At 43.3% G+C, this 27,977-nt stretch overlaps 1 protein-coding gene across 4 annotated transcripts in view; it reads right to left on the bottom strand.

Moving 5' to 3' along the window:
- Nucleotides 1-27,977, bottom strand: part of ADGRB3 (adhesion G protein-coupled receptor B3) — a 730,220-nt gene that overhangs the window by 442,886 nt on the left and 259,357 nt on the right. For all 4 annotated transcript variants that reach the window (XM_060235460.1, XM_060235469.1, XM_060235479.1 and 1 more), the window contains 3 exons: nt 18,256-18,420; nt 11,520-11,684; nt 9,999-10,163 (listed from right to left, as the gene is read on the bottom strand). In XM_060235460.1, coding sequence (XP_060091443.1) covers nt 9,999-10,163; nt 11,520-11,684; nt 18,256-18,420 — 495 coding nt within the window. The remainder of the gene's footprint in view (nt 1-9,998; nt 10,164-11,519; nt 11,685-18,255; nt 18,421-27,977) is intronic.

The following is a 27,977-nucleotide window of genomic DNA, read 5'->3' as shown; positions in this document are numbered from 1 at the left end:
TTTTTAATTGTGTTGTGCAGCATCCATTAGAAGCCATTCCCTCCCTCCCTTCATACCCTCCCTCTCATCCCTACCATATAGTGGTCAGGTGTAGAAGTTTGGGGTAACTGCCTCAAATTTTTCTAATATGAGTTTGGCGAGGGAATGTAAATCTGCCCCACCCATGGATTTAAATTCTGAATGAGACAGATTATCTAGACCCCTCTCAGTCTGGCTTTCTACCTAGGTATGGGGCAGAAACCAACTTGGCCATCTCACTCAGTTAACAATGGGAATGCAGCCCTGCTGGTCCTCCTGAGCATCTCTCAGTGGCTTTCAATACTATTGACTATTCCAGCTCACTAAGCCAAGAAGGAGAAATGTCATCCCTTCTTTGGGTATTGATCACAGAGATTAACACTTTGCCCCTTGGTCTATAGGATGCTGCAAGTTTCTCATATGAGAAACCTGCAGCATCCTATAGACCAAGGGGCAAAGTGTTAATCTCTGTGATCAATACCCAAAGCATTTTCTAGCAGTTTTATGTAGATGCTAAATATATAAATTTGATCTGGAAAATTGAAATACTGTATTGCCAGCATGCTAATGACACCCAAGTCTCCCTCCTTTCTATCTACTTCCAGGGATACAGTATAAATCCTGAACCAAGACAAAGTGTGGGGAAATGGAAACATTTCAATACAAGGAGGAAATAGTGTTGATTGTGGGTAAAGTTGATACAGGAGTAGGCAGAAAACCAGATAAGGATATAATTCCACTTAGGGATACTGTTGGGTCTTTCACTGTTGCTTGATAAATACTTTGCGGCGGTGGCCAGGCTTATCTTCTCTCACCAACTGTGGACATTACTGGAGAGCACAAACCTGGTCACAATACACATCTTTTGGTAACATGCAGATCAGACACCAATAACATGTTTTCCATAGGACTGCCTTTGAATAATGTGCTTTGTCTGATAGTGGCAGAGATGAGGCTTAGCAGGCCTTAACCATAACGAGTTTTATACTCTCAAACACAACCAACAACACAGAGTAGTAACTTCACCCACTTCCCCTAAAACTACAGGGACTGAAGAGGTCTAAACAACCTCAACCAAAAGGCACGATGCCTACCTGACGTATATAACTATGTCTGAACAGTTCTACTGATACAAAATTCAGTAACTAGGGTCCTGGGAGCTGATGTAAGATACGTATACCACCAGTGTTATATCAGCTTGGCTGGCTTCCAATTTATTTCTGGAATTTCCCAAGTATATCGAAGCTTCTCTTTTGCTTGAGGGTGATGATGGTTTGCTGCTCTACTGGGAATGGAAACCTTTTTGGCCGCCCATGCAGGGCCAGCCCTGCCACTAGGCAAAATAGGTTATTGCCTAGGGCACCAGTCCTCGGGTGGAGCAAATTGGGCACCCCCATGTGACTCAGGTCACACCAAGGCTTTTTTTTTTGAGGCAGAACTGGTGACAAGAGGTTGTCCACAGACACTTTGACAGGCAGCCCCTTTGCAAGCACGCAGTTGTGAGGACAGAGGGCAGGAGATGGCCTATGGCACCTTCCTTCCGTCCTGGCTGGGCTGCATGCACAGGAGGCAGGAAGTGCTGCAGTCATTGGCTGAGCAGAGCCTGGGCACTATAGGCAGCCAGACACACCACTTCTTGCTGCCCCAAGGTTCAATCAGCCCAAAGGTTCTAGGAAAAGGACAATCAGCCCAAAGGTTCTAGGAAAATGATGAGCTTTGCACAGCATTTTCATTTTGTCACTATTCCCTTCTTAACATACAGGCACATCCTCATGATATTCCTTCAGAGGGGCTAACAAAACCAGATTATCAAAGATTGCACAGCATCTTTTAGCAACATCTGATAAGACACAGTACATGAGAAAGCAGGAAAAGTAATTCTAAAGAACTTGGTTGTGTATTGTTTGTGCCTGAGATTATGTTAATGTTTCTCTAGAACGGGGGTGGCCAAGGGTAACTCTCCAGATGTTTTTTGCCTACAACTCCCATCAGCCCCAGTCATCGGCCATGGTGGCTGGGGCTGATGGGAGTTCTATAAACATCTGGAGAGCTATCCTTGGCCACCCCTGCTCTAGAAGAATTATTCAGTCCCATCCAGTTTGAGCATATTGCCTTTTTTTCTGTGTAAAGTGCTATAACACAGACAATATAAGAAAACAAGAGCTCATTATAAGGAAGAAGAAAATTATAAAACTGAAAATTTAAAAATTTAGCCGCCCTGAGCCTGCCTCGGTGGGGAGGGCGGGGTATAAATAAAATTTTATTATTATTATTATTAAATTGGCCTAAACTGGTTTAAGGACTCCAGTTTAAGAAGTTCACAATGCACTACCTGTTAGCTGGGAAACTGGTTCAATTGCAGTAGGGCGAGGTGTGTTTTGTCAACTTTTACAACTTTTGTGTGCCCGCCCCCCCGCCCCAAAATCTATGGAATTGCTCTTCCCCAAAACTCAGCTTGCTATTCCTTGCAAACCAAATGAGGATTTCCACCAGTTTTTTTAAAAAAAATATATAATTAGATGGTTAGACAAATTAAAATATATGGACAACTAAAGCGTTGTACAAATAAAAATAATATTGACAATTAAAAGAATAGGAACTTTAAAAACTATGAGCAAAATCTCCATAATGTAATGCTGCCCTGTTTTCAAGAGTGCGGGGTGGGGCACCAGAAGTCAACTTTGCCTAGGGAGGTGCCAGATAGTCTAGGGCCAGCCCTGGGCCCATGCCAAAAACCCCTCAGGGGAAAAAACCTCATACATAATTTAGACCAGTGAAGATATTGGTGTACTAAGAAACAAAAGGGGAAAAAGTGAGGAAGTCAATCCACAGGTACTGCCAGAGCCTCAGAACATTACCCACATTGGTATTAGAGAGAATTAGATTAATATCAACATTATTTACAGAACACCATGCAGAGAAAAACTGATATACATTATTATAGACATAAACTTAATAGTAAGCCAGTGTTGTTGTAGTGGTTAGACATAAAGACTAGGTTCTAGGAGACCCAGGTTCAAATCCACATTCTGCTACAGAGGCTCACTGGGTGATTTGGGGAAAGTCACACATTCGCAGCCTAACCTACCTCACAGGGTTATTGTAAGGATAAAATGGAGGAGAGCAGAGTGATGTAAGCTGCTTTGAGTCTCCATTGTGGAGGAAGGAATGCTAAGTAAATAGATAATAAATATAGCTGAAGACAGGGGCAATAAAATGTAGGTTGGTGGGTGAGCATGAAGGAGAGAAGGGAATAGGGAAAGAGGTGGATATGGGGACTGTCAGGATGAAAAAAATAGGAAATAATGTGGGGGAGGGTGTGAGGAAAAACCCCCTTACAGAACATCGTAATTACCAGTTTGGTTGCCAGGGCACCTGGAGAAGTGACTCACACACGTCTGGCCAGAGAGTGTGGGTAAACCTATCCAGGGGCAGAAGGGACTTATGCAGTACTAGCAGCCATAACACTAGTACTGCATAAGTCCCTTCTGAAAGCGCCTCTGAAGCTCCAGGGTCCTTCTTGAATGACTGGAGGGTGGCATCAGTTTAAGAGTGCTTACCAACGAGGGCTGAGACGACTGAGATGGCCCCGGCCCCAGCCCCGACGCTGAGACGCCGGAGACGGTGTGGCTGGAAGTGCGGACTGAACCGGGCTATTGGCTGATGACGCGGCTGACTGAGTCGGCGACTGGTGGCTGCGGACGCGGGCGAGTGGACACGACCGAGACGGCGAGAAACGCCGCGGCCGGAGGTGCGGACTGAAGCGAAAAACATTGCGGCCGGTGGTGCGGACTGAAGCGGCTGACGGGGCTGACGACCGGCGACCACGAACGCCTGCGAGCGGAGACGGCCGGGAGTCTGAGGGGACGGAGCCCGCGGACTGACTATTTGGGGACTGTCTGCCTGAAGACCATCTACCCGAGTGACCAACCCGCCGGAGACCGCGCCAGAGGCTGCACGAGGTGGGGGTGTGAGACGAAGAGTGTGAGGAATAGCAAGGAGCGCCTAAGAGTGGCGTTTTGGTTGGGGAGACTGTGGCTTAGGGTGCTTGGAGACAGTTGCGGGTGTAGTGAGGGGAGTGAAGTACCAGGGTAGCTAGTCTACCAGTGGGACGACGGCCCCCCCTCTCCCGCCCTCTTCCTCCTCTTTCTTCCTCTCCTCCCTAGCGGAATTGTAAACACCTGGAGTCCGCATATAGGGGGGACAGTGAGCTGAGGACGCCCAGTGGGAGAAAGGGTGAATTACAACTCACCAGTAATCGAGATATCAGGGCAGCAGCCGCACGGCTGTGGGAAACAGAGGGGACTAGCACCCCTCTGGAGCCCTAGAGTTGAGTGGAGGCTGCCTGAGATCTCAGATTCTCCCACCCCCAACAGGAACATCAATGAGAGCATCAATATTACCAACTATAAGAACTATGCAGCTATTCCATCTGAGAATAGGATCAAGACTGAGTTCCAACCCCCACCCTCTGCCGCCTGGCACCTCGCAATTTAGACTCTGCCACCTTGCACCTTTGTGGACATTACCGCACCTCAGACTTTGCCACCTTGCACTTTCTGGACACTACTGCACCTTAGATTTTTAGAACCTTTATAATATCAGAAATAGAACCTTGCACTTTAATACCTTACATCTATTGCCCCGTTTTGTATACAGCAGCATTTTACTCCCCGAGCTTTTGTTATCACCAGTCGACAAATTGGTGCCCACCATAGATGACTGGCCTGGGGATTCCGGTACTCTTGGGGAGGGGAAGGTATGACGGTGGGAGCAGGCAGACTTACAAGTGAAGGAGGCTGAGACATGAGAGTGCTCGACCACCTTCCAGCCTGCGTCCCATCCCGATGGTGACAGGTAGCGGGACCAGACGAAGTTACCCGCCTCCGACACTGGTGCTATGCAATGCCAGGTCCATCAATAATAAGACCGTTGTCCTTCGGGACTTCCTGCAGGAGCAGGACGCGGACCTGGCTTGCGTGACCGAGACCTGGGTGCGAGATGGGGAGACCGTGGCTCTCTCCCAGATGACCCCCCCAGGTTACTCGGTCTTCCACCAGTCCCGGACTACCGGGCGGGGGGGGAGGAGTGGCATTACTCATACAAGAGGCTTACTCCTTTAGGGCCCTCTCGGCCCCGGAGATTCCGGGCATTGAATGTGCCGGCCTGATGTGGGACGTTGGGGAGGGGTTGGCGATTTGGCTGGTGTACCGACCGCCTAACGCACCAGCCACCACCTTACCGTCCCTGGTGGAGGCCGTGGCGGGCTGGGCGTTGGAGTGCCCAAGGCTATTGGTCTTGGGTGACTTCAATGTGCATGCCGACGACGCGGCCTCTAGCCAGGCGACGGACCTGGTGTCATCCATGGCGACACTAGGACTCTCCCAGGTTGTTACAACACCCACTCATCAGGCGGGACACATGCTAGACCTGGTCTTCGCGGCCGGAGTACAAGTGAACGATATTGCAATGGAAGCAGTGCCATGGTCGGATCACTTTGCCCTCAAGGCTCGTATGGATATTTCACCCCAAACCCGTTTAGGCGGAGAGCATATTTTGGCTCGCCCGCGGAGCCTGATGGACCCGGAACGGTTCCTGACGGCCCTGCGGGACTTCTGGCCCACTGGCGATTCCCTGGAGGTTATGGTTGAGTCCTGGAACGATGGACTCTCCAGGGCCATCGAGGAGATCGCGCCTAGGCGTCCTCTGCGTCCCCGCCTTAAACCGTCTCCCTGGTTTAACCAGGAACTGCGGCAATTGAAGCGGGATCTCAGACGACTAGAGAGGCAATGGCGGCGTACTCGAGATGAAGTGACTCGATCATCTTATAGAGAGAATTTGAAGACCTATGAGATGGCAATCAAATCCGCAAAGAAGACATACTTTGCGGCTAAGATTGCGTCCGCAACTTCGCGCCCGGCACAATTATTTGACATAATTCGAGACCTGACTACTCTGCCACAGGGCAGACCAAATTCTGTTGAATTGGAGATAGGCTGTGAGTTTTGCGAATTATTTTGCGGACAAGATCGCATCACTCCGCCTCGACCTCCCCGTCAACTTTGAGGCAGTTAACGCAACCGAGGCCCCGAGCATGTCTTCGGATTATATTCTGGACAGTTTCAACCCCCTCAGCCTGGAGGAAGTTGACAGGATCCTCTTATCTGCCCGCCCAACAACTTGCAAATTGGACCCATGCCCTTCCTGGCTTATCAAATCTTGCCAGGGGGATCTCAGATATCCTGTACGGGATATCATAAACAGATCCCTGATGGAAGGGCTTTTTCCAGTGCCACTCAAAGAGGCTGTGGTCCGTCCCCTCCTAAAAAAACCATCTTTAGACCCGGCCCAATTGGCACACTATAGGCCGGTCTCAAACTTGCCCTTCCTGGGCAAACTTATTGAGAGGGCAGTGGCGAGGCAGCTACAGACTTTCCTGGAGGACGCTTCCATCCTTGACCCACTTCAGTCTGGCTTTCGCCCAGGTCATGGGACGGAGACGGTGTTGGTTGCCCTGGTAGATGACCTTCAACGGCATCTGGATCGGGGTGGCTCGGCAGTACTGATGTTGTTGGACCTATCGGCGGCGTTCGATACGGTCGACCATCGGTTGCTGACTTGCCGCCTCGCCGACGCGGGGATTCAGGGGCTGGCCTTACAGTGGCTTTCCTCTTTCCTTGAAGGTCGGGGACAAAGGGTCGCGATTGGGGGGAAACTATCCCAGAGGCACACACTCAATTGTGGGGTGCCCCAGGGAGCGGTTCTCTCCCCGATGTTATTTAACATCTATATGCGACCTCTTGCCCAGATTGCCCGAAGGTATGGGCTGGGGTGTCACCAGTACGCTGATGACACCCAGCTCTATCTGCTTATGGACGGCCGACCGGTCTGCGCCCCAGAAAACCTAGATCGAGCACTACAGGCTGTGGCTGAGTGGCTCAGACTGAGTGGACTGACACTGAATCCGGCGAAGACAGAGGTCCTCTGTTTTGGTTGCCGGGGACCGGGGGGGGGGGAAATCCCCCTGCCAGCTTTTGACGGTGCTCCGCTGATACCGGCGGGCAGGGTCAAGAGCCTGGGGGTGCTATTAGAGCCGTCCCTAAAGATGGAGGCTCAGATAGCAACCACTGCCAAGTCCGCGTTTTTTCATCTCAGACGGGCAAGGCAGCTGGCTCCCTTCCTGGACCGCGACGACCTAGCAACAGTGATCCATGCTACGGTCACCTCGAGGTTGGATTACTGCAATGCCCTCTACATGGGGCTGCCCTTGTGCCGGACCCGGAAATTGCAGCTGGTGCAGAATGCCGCGGCCCGGTTGCTACTGGGCCTCCCAAGGTGGGGGCACATCCGGCCGGGTCTTCGGGCTCTGCACTGGCTCCCAATAACATACCGAGTCCGGTACAAGGTGCTGGTTATCACCTTTAAAGCCCTATATGGCCTGGGACCTGCCTACCTGAGGGACCGTCTCTCCCCACACGTTCCCCAGAGAGTACTGAGGTCTGGGACTCAAAATCTTCTCACCATCCCCGGGCCTAAGGAAGTCCGTCTCAAGGTGACCAGAGATAGGGCTTTCTCTACAATGGCTCCAACATGGTGGAACCAGCTACCGGAAGAGGTGAGGGCCCTGCGGGATCTTACTCAGTTCCGCAGGGCCTGTAAGACAACCCTCTTCCGGTTAGCCTACGCCTGACTGGATAAATGTAGCCTGCTAGACTGCTGTGTTTTATATTGTGTCGTTTAATGTTATAATGTTATAATTTTTAGGTTTTTAAATGCTTAACTTTTAAATGTAATAACTTTGCTTTGTTTTACTGTTTTATCGTTTGTTGTGAGCCGCCCTGAGCCACTCTGTGGGAAGGGCGGGATATAAATTACGGAATAAATAAATAAATAATAAATAAATAAAGGCACTCTAGACAGCTACAAGAGTGCCCACCAGGAGAATGGAAGACTTCCTGTCGTTCCGTATGACATCCATCCCAGCCATGGAGCAGAGGAGACTGCGCCGCCAGGAGCTATCCAGGCAAATGGTTTTGAAGCACTGACCATAGAATCCACTGTGGAGGGCTAACACCACATGCAGCTATCTTCCTACAAGGCTTGACTCCATTCCAGCGAAGCGGATGGCTCACGTACACACCAGATGTCACCTGTGCCTGCAAGCAACCTACCCACCCCAGGATTGGTTAATTGTCCAACCACTTTCTTTGTTTGACGGAACTCAAGACAAAGACTAGTGCCAAGGAGAAGACAGAAGAGGAAGACCATCTTCAGCCAGAGCCAAGTTCCTTTGTACAAACTGGGCGTTACCTAGGCCATGATTTGATTCTCTATTGTCACCCTTTTAAATAAGTCTAATAGTCCTAAGTATCTCCCCACCCAAGTAATCTTCTATTCTTCTTTCCAACTGTCATTTTGGAGCCTCCCCTTGGTCCATTTCAACCTGAAAGTTCACTCAGGTATCCAGGATCCAAGCCAGTCCATTGATCAAGAGAAAGCACCTGATTAGGTGCCACCAATGAACTTTCTATTGGTTGTCGCAGTAGTCCAGCCCTTATGGTCACTGTGAAACCTCCCCTTTTTGTGAGGTCATGCACCAGCTGACCACCTTTCTCCTCCCTCGTACCTTCCATCCCCTAAGGGCTCAAGAGAGTCCTTATAATCTGTGGACTAGCTACCCACAGGTGTGCTTCTATCAGTATCCCAATTTTGCTGCATAGATCCATCCCCGATTCCTGATCAGTTTCCGGTCCCCTCTCCCACTTCCTCGCTTGTCGCCATTGGAGCCTTCCTTGAAGACTACGATTGGTAAATATCACCCTGTTTGTCTACCCATGTGTTCCCCTATCTCTCTATCTATGTTTCCTAGAACTGAATGTGTGATTTTATGAGTATTTTATCTTGTATGGAAGACTATATTTTTCTTAATAAATTTTAATGGTTTTACTTAATTAGGGTCCCTAATTTTTTTAAGCATAACTTTCTGGACGTGGAATCCTGTATACACAGGTAAAAAGATCCTGACTAAGCAAGGTGCCCACCTGACAATTCCCCAACCTCGTTTTGAGGGCATTTTGGCTTACAATGGGATATGGTAGATAAGGAACCCCCTACAAGTCCTATTAGGTTTCTGGCCACACAACTGGGCCTGGCTCAGCCAGCACTTTGCAATTTGCCAGAGTTTTCCCAGCCAAAGGATGCCAGGGGGATGGAAGGAAGGAAATCTGAAGATAGAGTGGGCAGATAAAGGGATGCTGGCTGGTGGGTGGAAAGAGAGAGGGAAGCAAGAAAGGGGGGGAAACTATGTGAGCTACAAGGGATGGGAGAAGAAATAGCAGGGGAGGATTAAATGATATGCCCACACAAGTCCTTGTGGTTCTCCCACTTGCTATACTGTAGTTTTGATATGATTTTGTCATTTCATAATCCAGCATTTGAATAAGTGAAGTGGAAACACTAGAAATCAAGCCATTCATGTCAGAGTCACTTTGCAGTACACTCCTAAACAGAGTTACACCCTTCTAAATCCATTAACCTCAATGGGCTTAGAAGAGTGTAACTTAGCTTAGGTCTGCACTGTCAATCATCTCAATTTTAACTATATTTAACCACTTGTCTGTGGATTGAGATGTCTAGAATGGCCTCTTGTAACAAGTTAAAAACTGATTTCATCCATTAAGGAAATATATACAAATAAAATGTATGGGAGTTTTAAAATATTATGAAGATACAGGTGATTACTGTTTAGGAGCTCCTTGTAATATATTGTTCAATATTTTCTTCCAAAAAATAGCAACAAATTTTGTCCATAGACCAAGCATACAACACCTAACAAAAATTATCAGGGCTTTAAAAAAAATGGTAATTAAAAACGTTTTTGATCGGTTTTAAATAAATATCCCTTCTTAAATCCCATTTCTTAACATAACTCTTTTGGGTGATGTATCCGTAAGCATTAAACATAAACAGCTGCTTCCCACCTGGACATCGCTGTTCGCTACACCGCCTAACTTCCTCTCCAGTTCCTTCACATTGTTGTCCAGTGACAGCTGCTCCTTGACATATCCTTATTCGCTTCTCCCAGCCGCCATCACATGACTTGGAACACCCACTCCAGTGGCCCCATTGATTCCACTGACCATTAGCTGTTTAGAAAAATAGATACCAAAAGTTCCATGATGATAAATGTTAAGATACATAAAGGGGTGGAACCCAATCAACTTTAAACCAATCCAACATGTTTTATCTAACACTTATCTTCTTTCCCTTGCACAGATTCACTATCCTTGCAGCCCAACACACTTTAGAAAACTGGCTAATACCAAAGTATAAATGTGCACAAGTTTAAATTAATTAATGTATGTAATGACATATTATGACATATGGCAAAACAGAACAAACAACCAAACACTGCGGGCATGCGCCATTCAAAGTTAACATTTTAAATTCCCATTAATTTCAAAGGGAAAGAGTTAAGCATGTGTTTACCATTGAAATCAATGGACTTTTATGTGATTAGATTTGGCAATATCGTGTCTCATCTCTGTTAAAAGCAGAGAATGACATCCATGAAATCAGACTACTTGCCCATATAACTAAATGTGGACTGCTGCTAACTGCACTTTCACAGCATGTCCTGAATGCATAAAAACTCAGTTATTTCAAACAGTGATCATTAGTTATTTTCTTTTAAGCTGCTGTTCTAAAGCTTCAATATACTCTTTGTACTGTATTTCGTTTCTTTTCACTCATCACTGTATGTTTTTGTTCACATCTATTATGCATTTCTCAGTATGATTTTTGTTAATTGCTTTGTGTTGTACAGCTCAATAAAAATATTCATATTAAAAAGGCTAAGGAAAAATCCCTATAATCTATTTATAATAGTTGAAGGAATTACTGTTTGCAGCTTTTGCCTTATTCTGAAGATAACTCTGTATTTTAAACATGTCAAAGATTTTTCTATATATTTTTTTTAATGTTCCCAAACAATCTGTTACATCTATTAAGGAAATCATAGCCATTCTTTGGACAGCTATCTGCAGCATTGAATCATATATTTTTTTTAAAGTATGCTAGTTTTTCTCCTTTATTACATTGGTTGGTGGTAACACTCAGATTAATATAAAAGAACATGTATCTAGCAATTGTTTAATTTCAATATTTAACAACATATGTCTCACCTTGACCTGAATGAAACTTATAAATGGCTCTTTTTGGTTGGACTTAATCCACATTTTATCTCCCACCACCACCACCACCACCACCACCACCACCACCCCCGCCCCAAGCTTTAGGTCAGTTTAGTGTGTTCACATCATTCAATAAAGTTTTAGAGAAGAATGAGAGGGAATTTCCTCATAGCAGGAAAAAATAGGCATCAAATTGTCGCATATGAAAGACTGTGAGGCATGGCCTCTTTTAAGTCTTCTTCTGTGAACTGAAAGTCCCCCTTCTTTTTTGTTTTGAAATCACACTATCCCTGAAAGAGTCTTATGTACCTGTGCATTCAGGGTTGTAACACTCCCTGCTTTCAGCCCATGGACCTCTGCACTCCGAGCCTCCATGAGCAGCTGCTGTGCATTGCCGACTTCTCTGCTGTGTGCCATTAGAACAAGTCACTGAGCACTGACTCCAAGCACTCCACTCTTGCCATTGTCCATCAACTATTTCAACACAGATAGAACAAAAAGAGAAATACAACCCATGTTAGCAGCAAGAACCAGCCTGAGCCCTTTCTACCAGCTTCCACTTATTTTTCAAATAAGTAAGTACATCAGAAAATAAAGCATCAGGGTGCAACCCAGTCTTCCATGGATGTCGCTGAAGGCAAACCTCACAGGGTCCAAAGAAACCTGTTCCCCTTCCCTCTGATTCACATGAACTACATTGCATGCATCATGGTTTACATGGAAGTTCTGGGCAGTTATTAGTTGAGGGAAAGTAGTACTGGATCACTGTAAGAGATGGAAACATGGGCATTCTATTCTATATAATAGATACATCCAAAGAAGAGAAGGACTTGTTGGGCTTACTTTGATCCTGTCTTTAGATGCAGCAGCACCCATGGAAAATAGGGTGTGTTACAATTTCTGAATTTCATGCAAAAAACGGGTGAGCATTACTGTGTATATAAACAATCTAATGTGTAAGAGAAAATATATAGGTCAATACCCCTACCTGGAAGTAAGCTATGTCAAATTTGGTGGAAATTATTTTTAAGCAAGCATGCCTAATATTGAACTGCATGATTGTGGGGTTCCCTGACATTTTTCCTTGATGCTTTATCAATAATGTGTTATAAATATAAGGTAATCAAATTCATTATTGCACAAAAAAGTCTGCTTTGCTTTCTGCCTTCTATTTACTGGTGAAAATGGAAGCTCATTCCTAGATCATATATAATTCTTGATCCCGCAACTGACAGATGCAAATGGCTAGGTTTCCTAGCTACCCTCAGTCTCTGACACTACTTTCAGTTTCAGCTAGTGAGTAACAGTTCCTCCTCCCACGTTAGTCACTTTCAGCTGCTGTGGCTAAGTCCTACAGCCTACCCTGCCTCATCAACAGGGTCATCACACTACACAAGAAGTTTGGCCACAACCCAATTTTCATCTTCCAAGGCCGGGCAGCACTTATTTTCCAAATACAACAGGGCCCAATTCCAATGGGGGAGAAGGGACTCCTGCCTTGCCCCTGAGCTGTTTTCCTGACCCTAATTGGCCCTTGGGGGTATTACCTGCTCCATTGCAGGTCTGGGCACGCAATTTTCTATGGATGAACAACCCTCAAAGGAGCAACTGGGAACTGAGAAAACACTGAAAGTGGGAAATTAAACCATCCCGATGTTTATATTCAATACAGCACACACTAGAATGGCAGTATCTGATACCTAAGGCTTAATTTGTGGCAGTTTTCCTGAGAAGAAAGTTGACCATTATTGATTTTTAGCATCTCACTTAGAAGTTCTATCATTGCCACTAGTACCTAAAAGCATTCCTACTGATGATGAACTGTACAGCCAGGCAGGACAATTGCCATGAAGTACAGGAGCCTAAGGGTTCAGTTAGAGCCTATCCATCAGGCTACCTCAGGGATTTCTTAAAGGTTTTCTTAAAGGGAATAAGCCATGGAAGGGAACTTCCCAACCTGCTTCATCCCCATGCTGTTCCCACAACTATTAGGAGTGGAAATTCAGGAGCATAGCAGGCTACTGCAGGACAATAGGGAGAAATCACGCCCCCCCCCCAAAAAACCCCTCCCTTCCTTAAGCAGAACTGCTTTCTACAACAGTAAAGGCTAGGATCTATAAATCAGATGATAATTGAGCCAGTTAAGTAATTACTGTTATAATGTATTCTGTGTTTATTAATGTGGACTTAGGTTGTACTCTTACCACAGTGCACTGCCCTAAAAATGTTTGAACTTACTTCCAAGTAATGGGTTGGATCCAGACTAATGCGTCCACAGGCATAAGGATTTTGCTCAAATAACATGATTCTCCCACCTTCACTTTCCTATGGCCCTCAACATCTTGTTCCCTCTCCTCAAAAAAAAGATTTGGAGGGCATTTTGAGCTGCAATGGGAGGGGGGATATTGTACCCTATGAACATAAATTCTTGTCCCTGTGGAGTTGTCTAGTTGGGTCCAAGCCTATATGTTTAGGATTGCACCATGGAACTGTAAGAAAAAATTAGATTATGTTAGGGGGAAAAGAAATGATTAAAATGTTTCTGATAGAGAGGAGACAGCAGGATAACAGAAAGAAACAGATACAACAAATGAATCATTAAAATCATGGCTGTGGATTAACATTGTACGTTTACACACAGATCAACAGCAATTACCTTTTGTCCATCTAATATAATACCTTCTCCATTTATTTAACAGCTTAGGAGACATACAACATGGTCAAACAATCAGGTATTTAGATAAATGGAAGGGTTATTTACATGTTGAAGGAGCTTGTGGGAGACACATAATCACACACATATATATATATTTATATATTTAACTTCAACTATCATCCATGGAACTGTAGCTGTGTCTTAAAACAACTGAAAAACAACACATATAAAATCACTTGACTATCTGAATGCAGGTACACACAGTTCATCAGATTGTCTCAAAACAATGCCTATCAATTGAAAACTAGAGAGAAGGAGGACAATATTCTGATTCCGTTGAAAACTGAAGAATTCTCACTTCCCAAATATGGACATGGACAGAACCTGCTTATGTTGTAGCCTTCCATAAAGGCAACAAAAAAAAAAGAGTTATGTTTCAATTCTTATTTCAGATCCACTGTACTATGATGTTAAGAGCAGGGCAGGCCAAACAATAATTATAGTCTCTGATTTGTGTTTATGAAACATGATTAGGCATTGTGAAATTGGTTGAAATGAGAGATTATGAAGTCATCCAATATTTCTCAGATAATGTACTGCACTATGGTTACTTAATATCAACCAATGAAGTCTATTGTGTGCACTTGACCTGTGCATCTTTCCACTATACCAGTTAAATGGCTCAGATACTTTATTAATTTTTTATTGTTTTAAATCCACTACTGGTGATTGTTGTCCTACTGAAGAGATACTTAGAGCACATTATTAAAAGCAAAGCACTTTAAAACATTCATTTGGTTTTGGAGAAACATCACTGGAGTGACAAAAGTTGAACAACAGAGATTCTGATTAGTATTCCCACAATAGGCGACACACAGGCTGTCATATACATTTGAATGCAATTATCCTTCTTGTTCAGCTATACTCTGGAGTAGCCAATAGAGTCCTTCCTTAAAGGATTATATTCCCGTAGCCATCATACTGGCTCAATGGTAGTACAACATCATGAACAGAATGGCTTTTGTCTCAGTAACCAGGTCTCATGTTCTAATGTATTCTATATAAATTAAACAGGTTTATGGAATACCTGCACTGGCATGGTATGTACAATAAACTGATCTTCAGAAAGAAGGAACAAATAGTTATTCAGAAGGAAGATTTTTACAGTTCATTTTATACCACATAGTCTCCTATGTTTTACACATACTCATCAAATCTCAACTTGGATCTTACAGACTGTGAACAAATAAATGCTTGAAGCTATTCATCTTTCCCATCTTCCCTTCTCCCAGCAGCCTGAGACCTACAAAAAAGCAGATGCTCAAAGTTCTACAGGTGGGAGTTGCTATGGAGAGGGAGAATTAGGCAACATTGTTCACCTTTCTTCATCCCACTGATAAGAGTTTGTTGTATCATTGTAAACAAAAGGGAAGCATTGGCAAGGTTGCTTGACACACACACCCCCTTTACAGTATTCCTTCATGCTCAGTTTAATTTTGTTCATGGAGTACCTGCCACTCCAAGCATCAGGCTGGTCTCAGAGGAAAGGGTAGATGAAAAAAGTTCCACAACTGCTAACATCCAAGCTCTTGTAACTCATACGATTTTTTTTTAATTGTGTTTATTCAGGACATACTCTTCCATTTCTCTATTCCTCTGTTCTTCACTCTCTTTGGAAAGATTGAAAACATCCATTGCTGTTCAACATATATGCATGATACTTCAGTTGCCATTTGGCAAGCTATATCTATATCTCTACTAGGAGTAAGGCCTGTTGTGAAAAAAAATACAACAGGCTCTAGAAGGAGGCTCTGGGCAAGTGCCTATCACCCTTGCTGTCTTCCCACCCACCCAAGTGAAGGCTTTAACTTCCCCCCACTTCAAGGGGAGCTTATCTCTGCTATCTAGAGAGCAGTTGTAAATCTGAGTGATCTCCAATGGTTCCCTAGGATGAAATGGCATTGTACTTGTCTGAGGTTCCACCCCTCCTTAAGCCCCACCCCTTAAATATCCAGAAATTCCCTAACCTGGAATTGGCAATCTATCTCCTTCCCTTTATCTGCCCCTCTGATTTCAGCTTTGCATCTCCTTCCTCCTCCCTGCAGCTTCTATATAGGCTGTCTTTCTCCACAGTGGAGGGTGGGAAACCAAAGCAGCTTATATAATTTTCTTCTGCCCCCTTTGATCAGGTTAGGTTGGAAGTTTGTGACTGGTCTGAAATCAGTCAGTCAGTTTCCACAGCAAGGACCTGGGTCCAGCAGACCCAACTCTGAAGCCCTAACTCCTATGCCCTCCTCAAAACCCACCACAGAATCTCCAGGAATTTCCCATGAACATGGAAAGGTACCACTGAAGGCCTCTGGGCAAGTGTCTGCCACCCTTGCGTTCTTCCCACCCACCCAAGTGAAGGCATTCACCGCCCCCCCACCTCAAGGTGGGCTGACCTCTGGCATCTGGAGAGCAGTTGCAATTCTGAGTGATCTCCAGCCCTCACCTGGAGATTGGCAGCAGTGGTTACCAGGAGGAAATTGTTGATTTGGAGTCTATGGCATTGTACCTCTCTGAGGTCCCACCCCTCCTCAAACACTGCCCTTTCCAGGCCCAGCCCCTTAAATCTCCAGGAATTTCCTAAGATTGAGTTGGCAACCCTATCTCTTTTCCTTTATCTGCCCCTCTGACTTCAGCTTTCCATCTCCTTTGCCCTCCCTGCAGTCTCTATATAGGAAAATTAGTCATTCTTCACAGTGTGGGGGGGAACCAAAGCAGTTTACATCATTCTCCCCCCCCCCATGTGATCTGAACAACAACCCTGTGAGGCAGGTTAGGCTGGAAGTCTGTGATTGGTCTGAAATCAGTCAGTCAGCTTCCACAGCAAGCACCTGGATGCAGCAGACCCCACTGAAGCCCTAACTCCTATGCCCTCCTCAAACTCCACCATCGAATCTCCAGGAATTTCTCACCAACCTGGAACTGGCAGCCGTAGTCAGCACTGGGCCCAATGAGTTCTGCCTCAGAGACCTGTAGTGAGACCTTTCAGACCAACTGTCTATCTCTGACAGACTGTTTAATAGGGAGGAGTCATCAGCCATCATTTTACAGCATTCTCCTCTCCTCTCCCCCCTTTGATCTGAACAACAACAACCCCGTGAGGCAGGTTAGGCTGGTTTGAAATCACCCAGTCAGCTTCTACAGCCCTCACCTGGAGATTGGCAACAGTGGTTTTCCAGGAGGAAGGCCTCCCTCAGAGGGTTTAGGAATTTCTGACCAATGTGGAAAGGTACCACTAAAGGCCTTTGTATGAGTGCTCTCCCCAGCCTTGTGTCTTCCCACCCAAGTGAAGGCATTCACTCCCCCGCACCTCAAGGGGAGCTGATTTCTGCCATCTGGAGAGCAGTTGTAACTCTGAGTGATCTCCAGCCCTCACCTGGAGATTGGCAACAGTGTTTTCCAAGGAGGAAAGGCCTCTCCCTCAGAGTCCATTCTGTCATATGAGCCCACCGCAGCCTAATTGGAATAGAAAGAGTGAAGAGTATTGGCAGGTGGAAAAGGCCCCTCCCTGCTGTGAATGAACATTCCTTTTGCCTCAGTTGAAGAGAAGGAACCCTACTGTTTTCTCATGAACACAGGCCCATTACCTGGGGGAGGGGGCAAGGCACCACAAATCTTTCCTCTGTTTTGCACCCTCACACCTCCTTGCCTGCTCTCAGACAGACTGTCCTGGACTTCCTACAACAGGCCCTGAGGAGAGGCCATGCTGATCAGTAAGCCCCCTGTCAGCAGAGAACTGTCTCCCTTGAAGGTCAGTGGGCTTATGCATTGCCTGATGGGGCTGGTGGTGGGTGATAAGAGCAGAATCAGCCAATGGCACGGCAGAGACAGTGTGAGCCAATCCTTTGCAAGCCAATGAATGAAAATCCTCAGAACTGCCACCACGGTTGGGTTTTTATTTATATAACTGATACCTATATTTTAGCCTTAGTGGACAGGATTCATTTTTGTACAACAGCACCCCCTCCCTTCCCAAGTCATGTCACAGGCTGCTTTAGGATATCATACTTATTTGAAAAATGCCTTTTTGTGGGACATAAAACGGGGCTTTGAAACAAAATGAGCACAAAGCACTATGTGTGCAGTTTTGCCACTCCCACTTTTAAATGTTAGGGGTAGTAATCAGATACCTTACACAGCATAGCACCATCCCTATTCACGCTCTCAGAATATCACAATCATACCCCTTTTCTTGTAGATTTTAAGATGAATGGGTGCACACGCACACACACACACAAGGAAACAAAGGAGAGCACAAAGGAATTACACTGACCCCACCCAAGTAAGCAACAAACAGTTGTTCTATATATTATATATATATATATGCATGTATATGCTCACCAGGACAAAGAGCAATATTGCAAGGCTTATGTTGTGTTTCAGGTCCATCACATGATCGTCCCCCATACTGAGGAGGTATACATGACCTTGTTCTAGTTCTTTGGCCTCGACCACAAGTGAATGAGCACAAACTCCAAGGTGACCATTCCTCCCAAACTCCATGTACTGTAATAAAGCAAAGAGGCTTTAACAAGAAAAAGAACATGACTACTCAAGAGGGTTCAAAACAAACATAGTAAAATTGTAAAAGAAATTACTTAGCCAGCATCAGAGATGAGGTGAAAAAACAACATATTGTTCAAAAATAGTAATTAATGAAACTTTAGGTGTTTAGGAGATTAAGGGCAGAACTAGATATGATGAGACTGATCTGTAATCAAGACCTTCTTTGCAGGTTTTGTTTTTAACCACTGCAACTGCAGAACAGGAGAATCACTTCAGTTCAGAATCAGTTCAGAGCTACAAGAAGAGGAAAGGTAAGCCCTTTAAAGCTTCTGTGGCATTATTGTGATTTAAATTGCCCCGCTGCCACTTCCTCTAGAACCAATGAAGCGAGGTGGCCACGTTGGTTCACAGCAAAGCTGCATGTTGTGTTGTGCTTATTTTCCCACAGTGCATACATTGCATACCGTGTGTTGTGTTATTTTGGCTGGTCTTACTTAAAGATATTGCATGGGCTTTGTTTCTAGATTTTCCTATAGCACTGTGTGCTGTGCTACTTCCTTCAGCTGCTTCACTAAAGAAAGAAAGAAATCTTAATCATTGATCTCTGGTGACGCATATAGTTTGCCCTCATACTGTCTCCAACGCTAACCATGAATGGAACTCCATGCTGACTGTAGTCTGCAACTTACCTAATGTGCATACAAACAGTCAATTGAACTTGCAACACTTGTAAGTATTGACAGAAATATGGACAGAATCACAGTCCTTCAAGGCAATCTAGAGGTCTCTGTGTTATCCAAAACACTTCTGTGCACAGGGTGCTCCTTTCATACAACTAAAAACATCAGATCTACAGCCAGAAAGGGAAGGTGGGGAAAATTCAACTTCTTCCACTAAAATGATGACTCCACTGTTTACAAAGTTCCATGGGTATAATTTTTGTACAAATACTTATTCAGTATAGCCATTGTGAGGTCAATTTCATGTCACATAAAGGAACTTTGGACTGCTTAACATTTTTGCATGCATTTCCATCAACTCTCCCCCATGTGAATCTTCACACACCCCTCCAGAAACTCATAAGGTTCCCCAGTTCCCAAGGAGCAGGATTTCAGGGGATATATTCAGCTGCAGTGGGAGGGAGAAGGGGAAATTGAGCTTCCATGGATTGAAATCCTCCAATTTGTGGAAATTTTAGATCACATCAATGCCTGTGTGGTAAATACACAGTTGGATGGCTGGTCATGAGACAAGAAGTGACCATTCACATTAATAGCCTATTGACTCTTCCAGTTCTTTACCATTAAATGATTATGCAGGAAACCACTATCTCTATGATGGAAATGCTAGTGACTTGGTGAGGTGGAGACATAGGAACATCTCTTCATCTGCTGTCCTTTTAATAAAGTAATTAGAGATAAGACAATCTTTCCTTTTTTGGATGGGCTAGCAGGGCTAATGGACAGGGCATTTTGGAGAAACTATTCATAGATGAAATTCCAGCCATCTCTAAGGTAACAGCTAAGTTTTGTGCCTAAGTTATCAAAGTGTCCAGCAAACAATAGATGTTTATTAGGTCTTCTCTTATGTTTAGAGTTTAAATTTTTGAGATTAATATGTATTTTTATTTTTGAAATATTATCACTAGTGTATTTTATTTGTGAAATATGATCCATGTATTCTTAACGACATCATACTTTTAGCTAATATATTATGTTTTATCTTCTTGTATGCTTGAATATGGTCATTGACTGCACTAAACTAAGAATAAACTAAGTTCTTTACCATATGTATGACAAAACAAATACAGAATTACTGATCTGAGCCCAGTGTTGACTAAGAAAATTATGGGGGATCATGGGATAAAGAAAAGCCTATGGCAATGACATTTTTATGTATGGCTTTGATAAGTATTCTATGCATGACTCTTTGGTGTGATCTGATTTAGTTTCAGCTTACTATACATCCTAAAAATCTAATTTAAATTGATAAATCAACTACAAACAGCATTATGGGTTATATGTATATGTCTGTGCTAATTCACACACTATTAGCATCTTTGTTTAAGCAATGGACACAATCAAAATAATGTTATACTTGCCTAAGTCCCACTGAAATAAATAGTGAGAGAGAAAGTTAAACACCAAGATAGTAAATGTATCCCTGGGCTCTATCACTTAAGTTAAGACCAGACATAGGTATTGACATTACTAAATAATCCTCAACAAAAAAAATAAAAATTCTCTTTGCACAGAAAATTAGTTGCCATGGAGAAGATCATGGTCTTCATTACATTAGCTTAGGGATTTTATGTGTGCATGTGTGTGTATTTGAAGGGCTGCCACTTAGAGGAGGGCAGGGAACTGTTCCTGTTGGCAGCAGAAACTAGAACTCACAATAATGGGTTTAAATTTAGAAAAGTACTGACTGGATATTGGGGAGGGGGGGAACTCTTTTAAAGTGAGAGTTGTTCAACAGTGGAATCAGGTACCCGGGGAAGTGGTGTGCCCTCCCTCACCAGCAGTGTTTAAGCAGCAGCAGTTGGCAAACACTTTTCAGGGATGTTCCAGACTGATCCTGCATTGAGTAGGGGGTTGAAGTAGATGGCCTGTATAGCCCCTTCCAACTCTGTGATTCTATGATTCAATGCAATATTCAGTTATGTGAGCCCCACCAGTTTCTTCTCAGACACAGGATTATGATTTCAGTGAGAAGCAAGAAATAAAAATGATTTCAGTGAGAAGCAAGAAATAAAAATGTCTAACCCACTTTGGTTTGTATCAGGTATCTTTACTAATTATGATGAAACATTTGACCCCAGCAAGTCTTCTCTTCTTTTGTGTCATTTGACCCATAATTATTAATATTGTCTATTAAAAGAAGCATAACCTAACAATAGCAGGCACAATATCAGGGGTATATTATATACAAAATACTGTCAGACCCTGCCATACGGATAGATAAGTCTTTTATAATTTTTTTTTTCAATTGAACATGAGGAAAAGGAAAGGTCCCCTGTGCAAGTACCAGTCGTTTCCGACTCTGGGGTGATGTTGCTTTCACAATGTTTCCAAGGCAGACTTTTTACGGGGTGGCTTGCCATTGCCTTCCCGTCATCTACACTTCCCCCCCAGCAAGCTGGATACTCATTTTATCAACCTCGGAAGGATGGAAGGCTGAATCAACCTTGGGTCAGCTACCTGAATCCAGCTTCTGCCAGAATCGAGCTCAGGTCGCGAGCAGAAAGTTCAGACCACAGTACAGCAGTACTGCTGCTTTACCACTCTGCGCCCTGGAGCCGCTCAACTGAACATGAGTAAACAGTTATTTTATAAATATGATTACTAAATGAATTAGCAAGATCATGTGCTATTGGCCCTGTTCACATTGACTCAACGTTGGTATATGTCAGTTACATGTTTTATCCAAAATGCAGGATTCAGGTAAATCCAGAGGTGGATGTGAGGACAGGATTATCACATTCTGTATTGATTCATCCATCTTTTTAATTATATAAGTAGTCCTGAGCTGATAATATGGAAATAAATAGAAAACCATCAAACAATGGGAGAATGTAGGATTCTGTCCTCATTTTCTTGGAGTTTATCCATCATAATCTTTCAATGAAATTATTTTCTATGCATAACCCATGTCGTCTGACAGAGGCAAAGCATGATTTTAGCTGTTGAAGGAAAATCTCTGAAAAGAACAATAAATACTATATAGTTTATGCAGCAGTGAGATTTCTGAGCACAGTAGTTACTAGGAATATGCGTTTGAATATATCTAAACTGATATATACCCCCAAATTACATTATCAATATTCTTCAGATATATTTTGGTCTCTGATTGGTATCTAGAATTTTCTGAAATAATAGTAAATGAGTCCCCAAAAAATCCTAGAAGTATTTGGGATTAACCAGGAGTATTGGGAGCCAGCATTTGAAGGCAAGCAGGATTTTGCTCTTTTTTTCTAGAGTGTCTGTGTCTTTCCAAGTTTGGTAAAAACTTCCAAAGTTGATTTGTCTTAGATAATGCACTATTAAATTGTCTTTGTTGGCTTTGCACAGTTGTATTCCTTGCTTCAGTAGCTTTGTATCCACTTTGCTTTTTCGCTGCAGATTCTTTGGTTTGATGTTGCTGTAGCTATTCAAGTTACATATTGACTGGATTCCTTGAATTTTACATTTAGTTGGCTTAGAGCAGTGTTCCTATTTGATTTTGCTTAGACAATTCTCAGGTTGTACATTGGTGCAAATACTTGGGTTTTGCAGTTGTACATTCTTCAGTTGCATTGTCTGGATTCTCTAATTTTACATTTGCTAGACTTGCAGCAAAATTCCTATTCATTTTGACTCAGGCAATTCTCAGGTTGCACACTGGAATGGATTCTCATGTTGGGATGGCTATGGGCATCTTGTTCAGGGATCCACAGAACTGGGCCTCTTTGTCCAATTTACTTGAAATTTGGGGATTACTTTAAAGGACAGGAACCAGCAGCTCGACTGCAGTTTGGTGTCAGTAGCTTTAAAAACAGTCACTCCTGCCCTGAGAAAGATTTCCAACAGAGAATAATGGAACAAAAAATCCAGAACCCCACCCCCCTCAAAACAACAACAACAACAACCACAGATTCGAATACCAAACTGGTATTTGGAATCCAGGAAACAAGGAACAGTTATATTTTTTTTTCAGTTCCCTGATATCCAGTTCCAAATATCACCATTTTTTTACACCTGCAGAACAAACTTTGGTCCAGTGGCACCTTTAAGACCAACATTCAAGATGTAAACTTTTGTGTGCGCACACACTTCCTCAGACACATATGTCTGGCATGTGTCTGAGGAACTGTGCGTGCACGCAAAAGCTCACACCCTCAATAAAATTTTGTTGGTTTTAACGGTGCCACTGGACTCAAAATGCGTTCTGCTGCTTCAGATAAACATGGCTGTCCACCTGGATCTTTCTTTCTTTTTTTGAGCTACACATTCGTAGCAGTTACCTGGAACACTGATGTAGATTAAAATAAAAGAGCTTTGCAAAAGATTGCTTCATTCTGAAAATTTTAAAGAGTAACATCAATCCTTCTTCCAAGAAGCACTTGGCCAATGCATGTTAATTATTCAGTGTGGGATAGTGGTTAGAGGATCAGGGAGTCTCGGGTTCAAATCCCCACTCTCCTATGGAAGCTTGCTGGATGATCCTGGGTCAGTCACACATGCTGTAAGCCTAGCCTATCTTCCAAGGTTGCTGTAATGATAATATGGAGGACAGTAATAAGCCACTTCAAGTCTCCATTGGAGAGAAAGGAGGGATATAAATTATGTAAATAATAGGTAAATAAATTAATTAATATTGTTTACTCTGTGACATGCTCAAATTATTCAGTTGGCAACGACTCAGTTATGATGATGCACTGAATTACATTTGATGAAGGAACTCCTGAATCCTGTGCAAGACATGTTGAGATCTGTCTTCAAAGTTCGACACAAAAAGTGCTGCAGCAACTCCTATCAGGAAATGACAGAAAAGATACTCTCCGTGTTACAAAACAATATCAAAATATAATTACAATACTTTCCATTCACAACATAGTATTACAATGTAAATTTCAGTATCAAATTCAGTGACAAATACCATCCAAAGCACACAACTTCGCTACTGTCCATAAGATGATATCAGGTTCTTTCCAAACAGTACAGTCCGACGATGTAAAACCAGTCCATTCTCATTTTGGATCCTTATGATCCTTCCTCTGGGACTGTCTTACTAATTTTGAAGGCAGGAGTCTGATGGTGCCTTATTTCATTACTATGTTTTCCAGGCTTTCTCTAATTTATTTCATTACTAGAACATTACTGTTCTTTCTCCATCTTACAGCATTTCAATGAAATGAAATGAAATGAAACAGTAGCGTTCTAGTAATGAAATAAATTAGAGAAAGCCTGGAAAACAGTGTATAGTAAAGAAATAAGGCACCATCAGATTACCACATTCAAAATTAATAAGACGGTCCCAGAGGAAGGATCATAAGGATCCGAAACGAGAACGGACTGGTTTTGCATCATTGGACTATACTGTTTGGAAAGAACCTGATATCATCTTATGGACAGTAGTGTAGTTGTGTGCTTTGGATGGTATTTGTCACTGAATTTGTTACATTGTAATATTATGTTGTGAATGGAAAGTATTGTAATTATATTTTGATATTGTTTTGTAACACGGAGAGTATCTTTTCTGTCATTTCCTGATTGTTAACTTCCGTGGTCCCAGCACTGTTTAACGGCAGCAGCTCCTAAACTGAAGATGCAGCAATAGCTGATTGTACTCTGTTCTGTACTTGTATGTGAAGTGCTCAGAACAAAATGGATCAAGTATTAAAATTTCCACATTTGGAGCACAAAACTTTAAAAAAACAAAACAAAACAGTTACTAGGGACAGATGCCCAGTTCAGATTGGGACCATAGTACAAAGGAATGTAGATTTAGGCCTCTCTCTCAGACAATTTGCCTTATCTAAAACTGCTTTGAGGGGTTGATATTTGCCCCCCCTGAGGCAAATGTGTGGGTGCTGTTATGGGTATCCATGTGTTTGCCTCAAAAAAGCAAGTAGTGGCATCCTGCGGTCTGTTTTATAACAGGGAAATGGCATGGGGGAGGGCTTATCCTCCCTCCCCAAACACACAGTGTCAATTTGAATTAGGCCACCACACTTCTGTTCACTGAACGTTTTAAAAAAATGGGAGCTCCATATGTGGACTCCCAGCATCTTGCTTGGGCTGAACCTCATTTATAGAAGGAAGCATGAATTCTCTGACAACAGGGAATCCAAAGTCTATGGAAGAAAATAAAAAAAAGTTATGTTAAAAGTACATTATATGAAAGTGACAAAGTGATATAAATTTGATGACATTTATTCTGCATAATCTTGAATGACTTAGAGTAGACTAATATGGGATAAAACTGCACAGTAGGAGCAAAACACAAAAAAAGAGGGACCAGAAGGCTATGGAGAAATAAAAGAAATCTGTACCAGGAATAAATCTTGATTTTTCAGCTACTGGAATTCTAAAAACAATTTTTTCTTTTGAAGCCTCTTGGGGATAATTGGTAAATGCATTTTAATTTTCCATCCCAAATTTCAGCACTAAAAATAAAATGCTGAAGTTTTAAAGTCATTTTTTCTACAGCAGATTTTGGATTCAGTGCTGAACAGAACATATGCAAGCATAAGAAAAACATCCCTACATAACACCATCAGCTATGGATAGTAATTTTTAAGAAAGCTAGTTGCTTACTTAGATAAAATATTCCATTTTAAATATTATGCTCAGCTGCAGTCAGTTCTGCCTTTGGAGGGCAATGTTTAAGAGATCAGGAGCTTCAGGAATATAGATTTCCTCCAGCTTACCCCACTCATATGAATGAAGTTCTTCTCCTACCCTAATGGTAACCAAGGAAAAAGGAAAGGAAAGGTCCCCTGTGCAAGCACCAGTTGTTTCCGACTCTGGGGTGACGTTGCTTTCACAACGTTTTCACGGCAGAACTCAGGTCATCATGAGCGGAGCTTAGGACTGCAGTACTGCAGCTTTAACACTCTGCACCACGGGGCTCTCTAATGGTAACCAAGATTCCTGTTTAAAAACCAGGATCTGATCTTAGCATTAAACAGCAGTCTCAGATCCTGGGTAAACAGGTCCCTTAGTTATTGTTAGTTATGGCTGCATTCACACAGTAACACTCCTCTGTTGTGGGTTCATTGCCTTTGAAATTTGCAGTGACAACAGAGCATCCACACAGAAGCTTCCTCCACACTTGCAAAGGTCATCCCTTTGTAGCCCTTTTCCCTCATCACTGGAGAGTTTTCTACAGGCTTTAAAAAAAAAGCAGTAGTTGTTACATTAAACAATGTTATAATGCTACAGCAATATAGCAACTATCAAGCTAGCAAAAAGCCCACTGGTGGCAGGGGGAGGGAATGGCAACCATGAAGAGATGGCAGCAGTGAAACTGCATTTTCCCATCCATGCAGTAGAAAAACCAGCTTAGACTGCAATATTTCAGAAAATATCTGAGCAAAGCACGAAGAAACCTTGGAAAGCGAACAACTGGAGGACACTTTCATAGGGATTATTTATTTATGAATTTTTCATGCCATCTCTCCTGGGAAACCTGCCTGAGTTGGCTTACAAAATAGCACAATAAAACAAAACTGTAGAAGTCATACATTAAAGGAAAGGTCCCCTGTGCAAGCACCAGTCGTTTCCGACTCTGGGGTAACGTTGCATCACAACGTTTTCACGGCAGACTTTTTACGGGGTGGTTTGCCATTGACTTCTCCAGTCATCTACACTTTCCCCCCAGCAAGCTGGGTACTCATTTTACCAATCTCGGAAGGATGGAAGGCTGAGTCAACCTTGAGCCGGCTACCTGAATCCAGCTTCCACCAGAATGGAACTCAGGTCATGAGCAGAGAGTTCAGACCGCAGTACTGCAGCTTTACCACTCTGCGCTACAGGGCTCCTTCATACATTAAAACCCAGTGTTTAAAACACACACACACACACCCCTCTCCACTGAAGGCAGGGGCACAAAAAGCAGGGTTTATGAGGCAGACTACTGATTGGCTGGACTATATTGGAGGAAGTAGTCCTTCAAGTATATGGACGTACAGAAAATGACAGCAGAACATCCATGTGCAGGCAACCTATTTATGGCTAAGAACTGTGTTGACATTTCTCTTAACCCTAGTTAAAGAGGGAAGGATGTACATTTGCCCTTGAGAGAGAAAAGCTGAGAGCATCAGCACATCTTCCCTGGGTTGACTGCTTATTTCTTAGGAGAGCATTGCATCTGCACCAACCACAATTGTTTCTGTTTTTCCAGTATCATAATCCTGTGGAAGCTGAAGGAAGAGAAATGGACATCTATATTCCTTGGCAATCATTCCTTCCTAAGGGAAGGTACAGTATGAGACCACTAGTTGGTGTGGCTATACGTGTAAAAGTATCCACTACTGCTTTTAAGATGGAAGTGCTATAACCATCTGGTTGGCCACACCATTTAAATGTATATGTTTGAGGGGGGGGAAACAGCTCTGAGAGGCCACACCTCAGAGCACGATTGGCTGACAAGTTCAGTTCCTGGCCTTTCCAGATAAGGAACTGCAAGCAGCAGGAAATGGGAAAGATCTTCCTCCATGGTTGAAAATAGTGAGCTAGATGGAGTAATTGTCTGACTTGGTATAAGGCTGCTTCATACCATCACAAAAACAGAAATGCAATTTATGAACTCCACTCCTAGAAAACAGGCAAGTGGCCCCTCATTCCTCCAAATACTCAGCTGACACAGTGCTCTAAGACATCAGCATCTGGTGAAGGACTTCACACAACCACCTTACCTTTAATTGGAGCCAACGTGGACATTTTTTTCAAGTTGCTACTCAGCATTGTGAATGTGAATTGGCCTAAGAATAAGTTTTGCTCATATTATGAATGGCAGATTCAGAAGTATTATCCACTACAAACCACACTTTTCTCCAGTGAAAGAATTCTAGG

This window comes from Heteronotia binoei, chromosome 1 (assembly GCF_032191835.1).
Source record: "Heteronotia binoei isolate CCM8104 ecotype False Entrance Well chromosome 1, APGP_CSIRO_Hbin_v1, whole genome shotgun sequence".
Lineage (NCBI taxonomy): Eukaryota > Metazoa > Chordata > Lepidosauria > Squamata > Gekkonidae > Heteronotia > Heteronotia binoei.
Note: the sequence above shows the minus strand (reverse complement) of the source record. Positions and strands in the feature narration are given on the sequence as shown.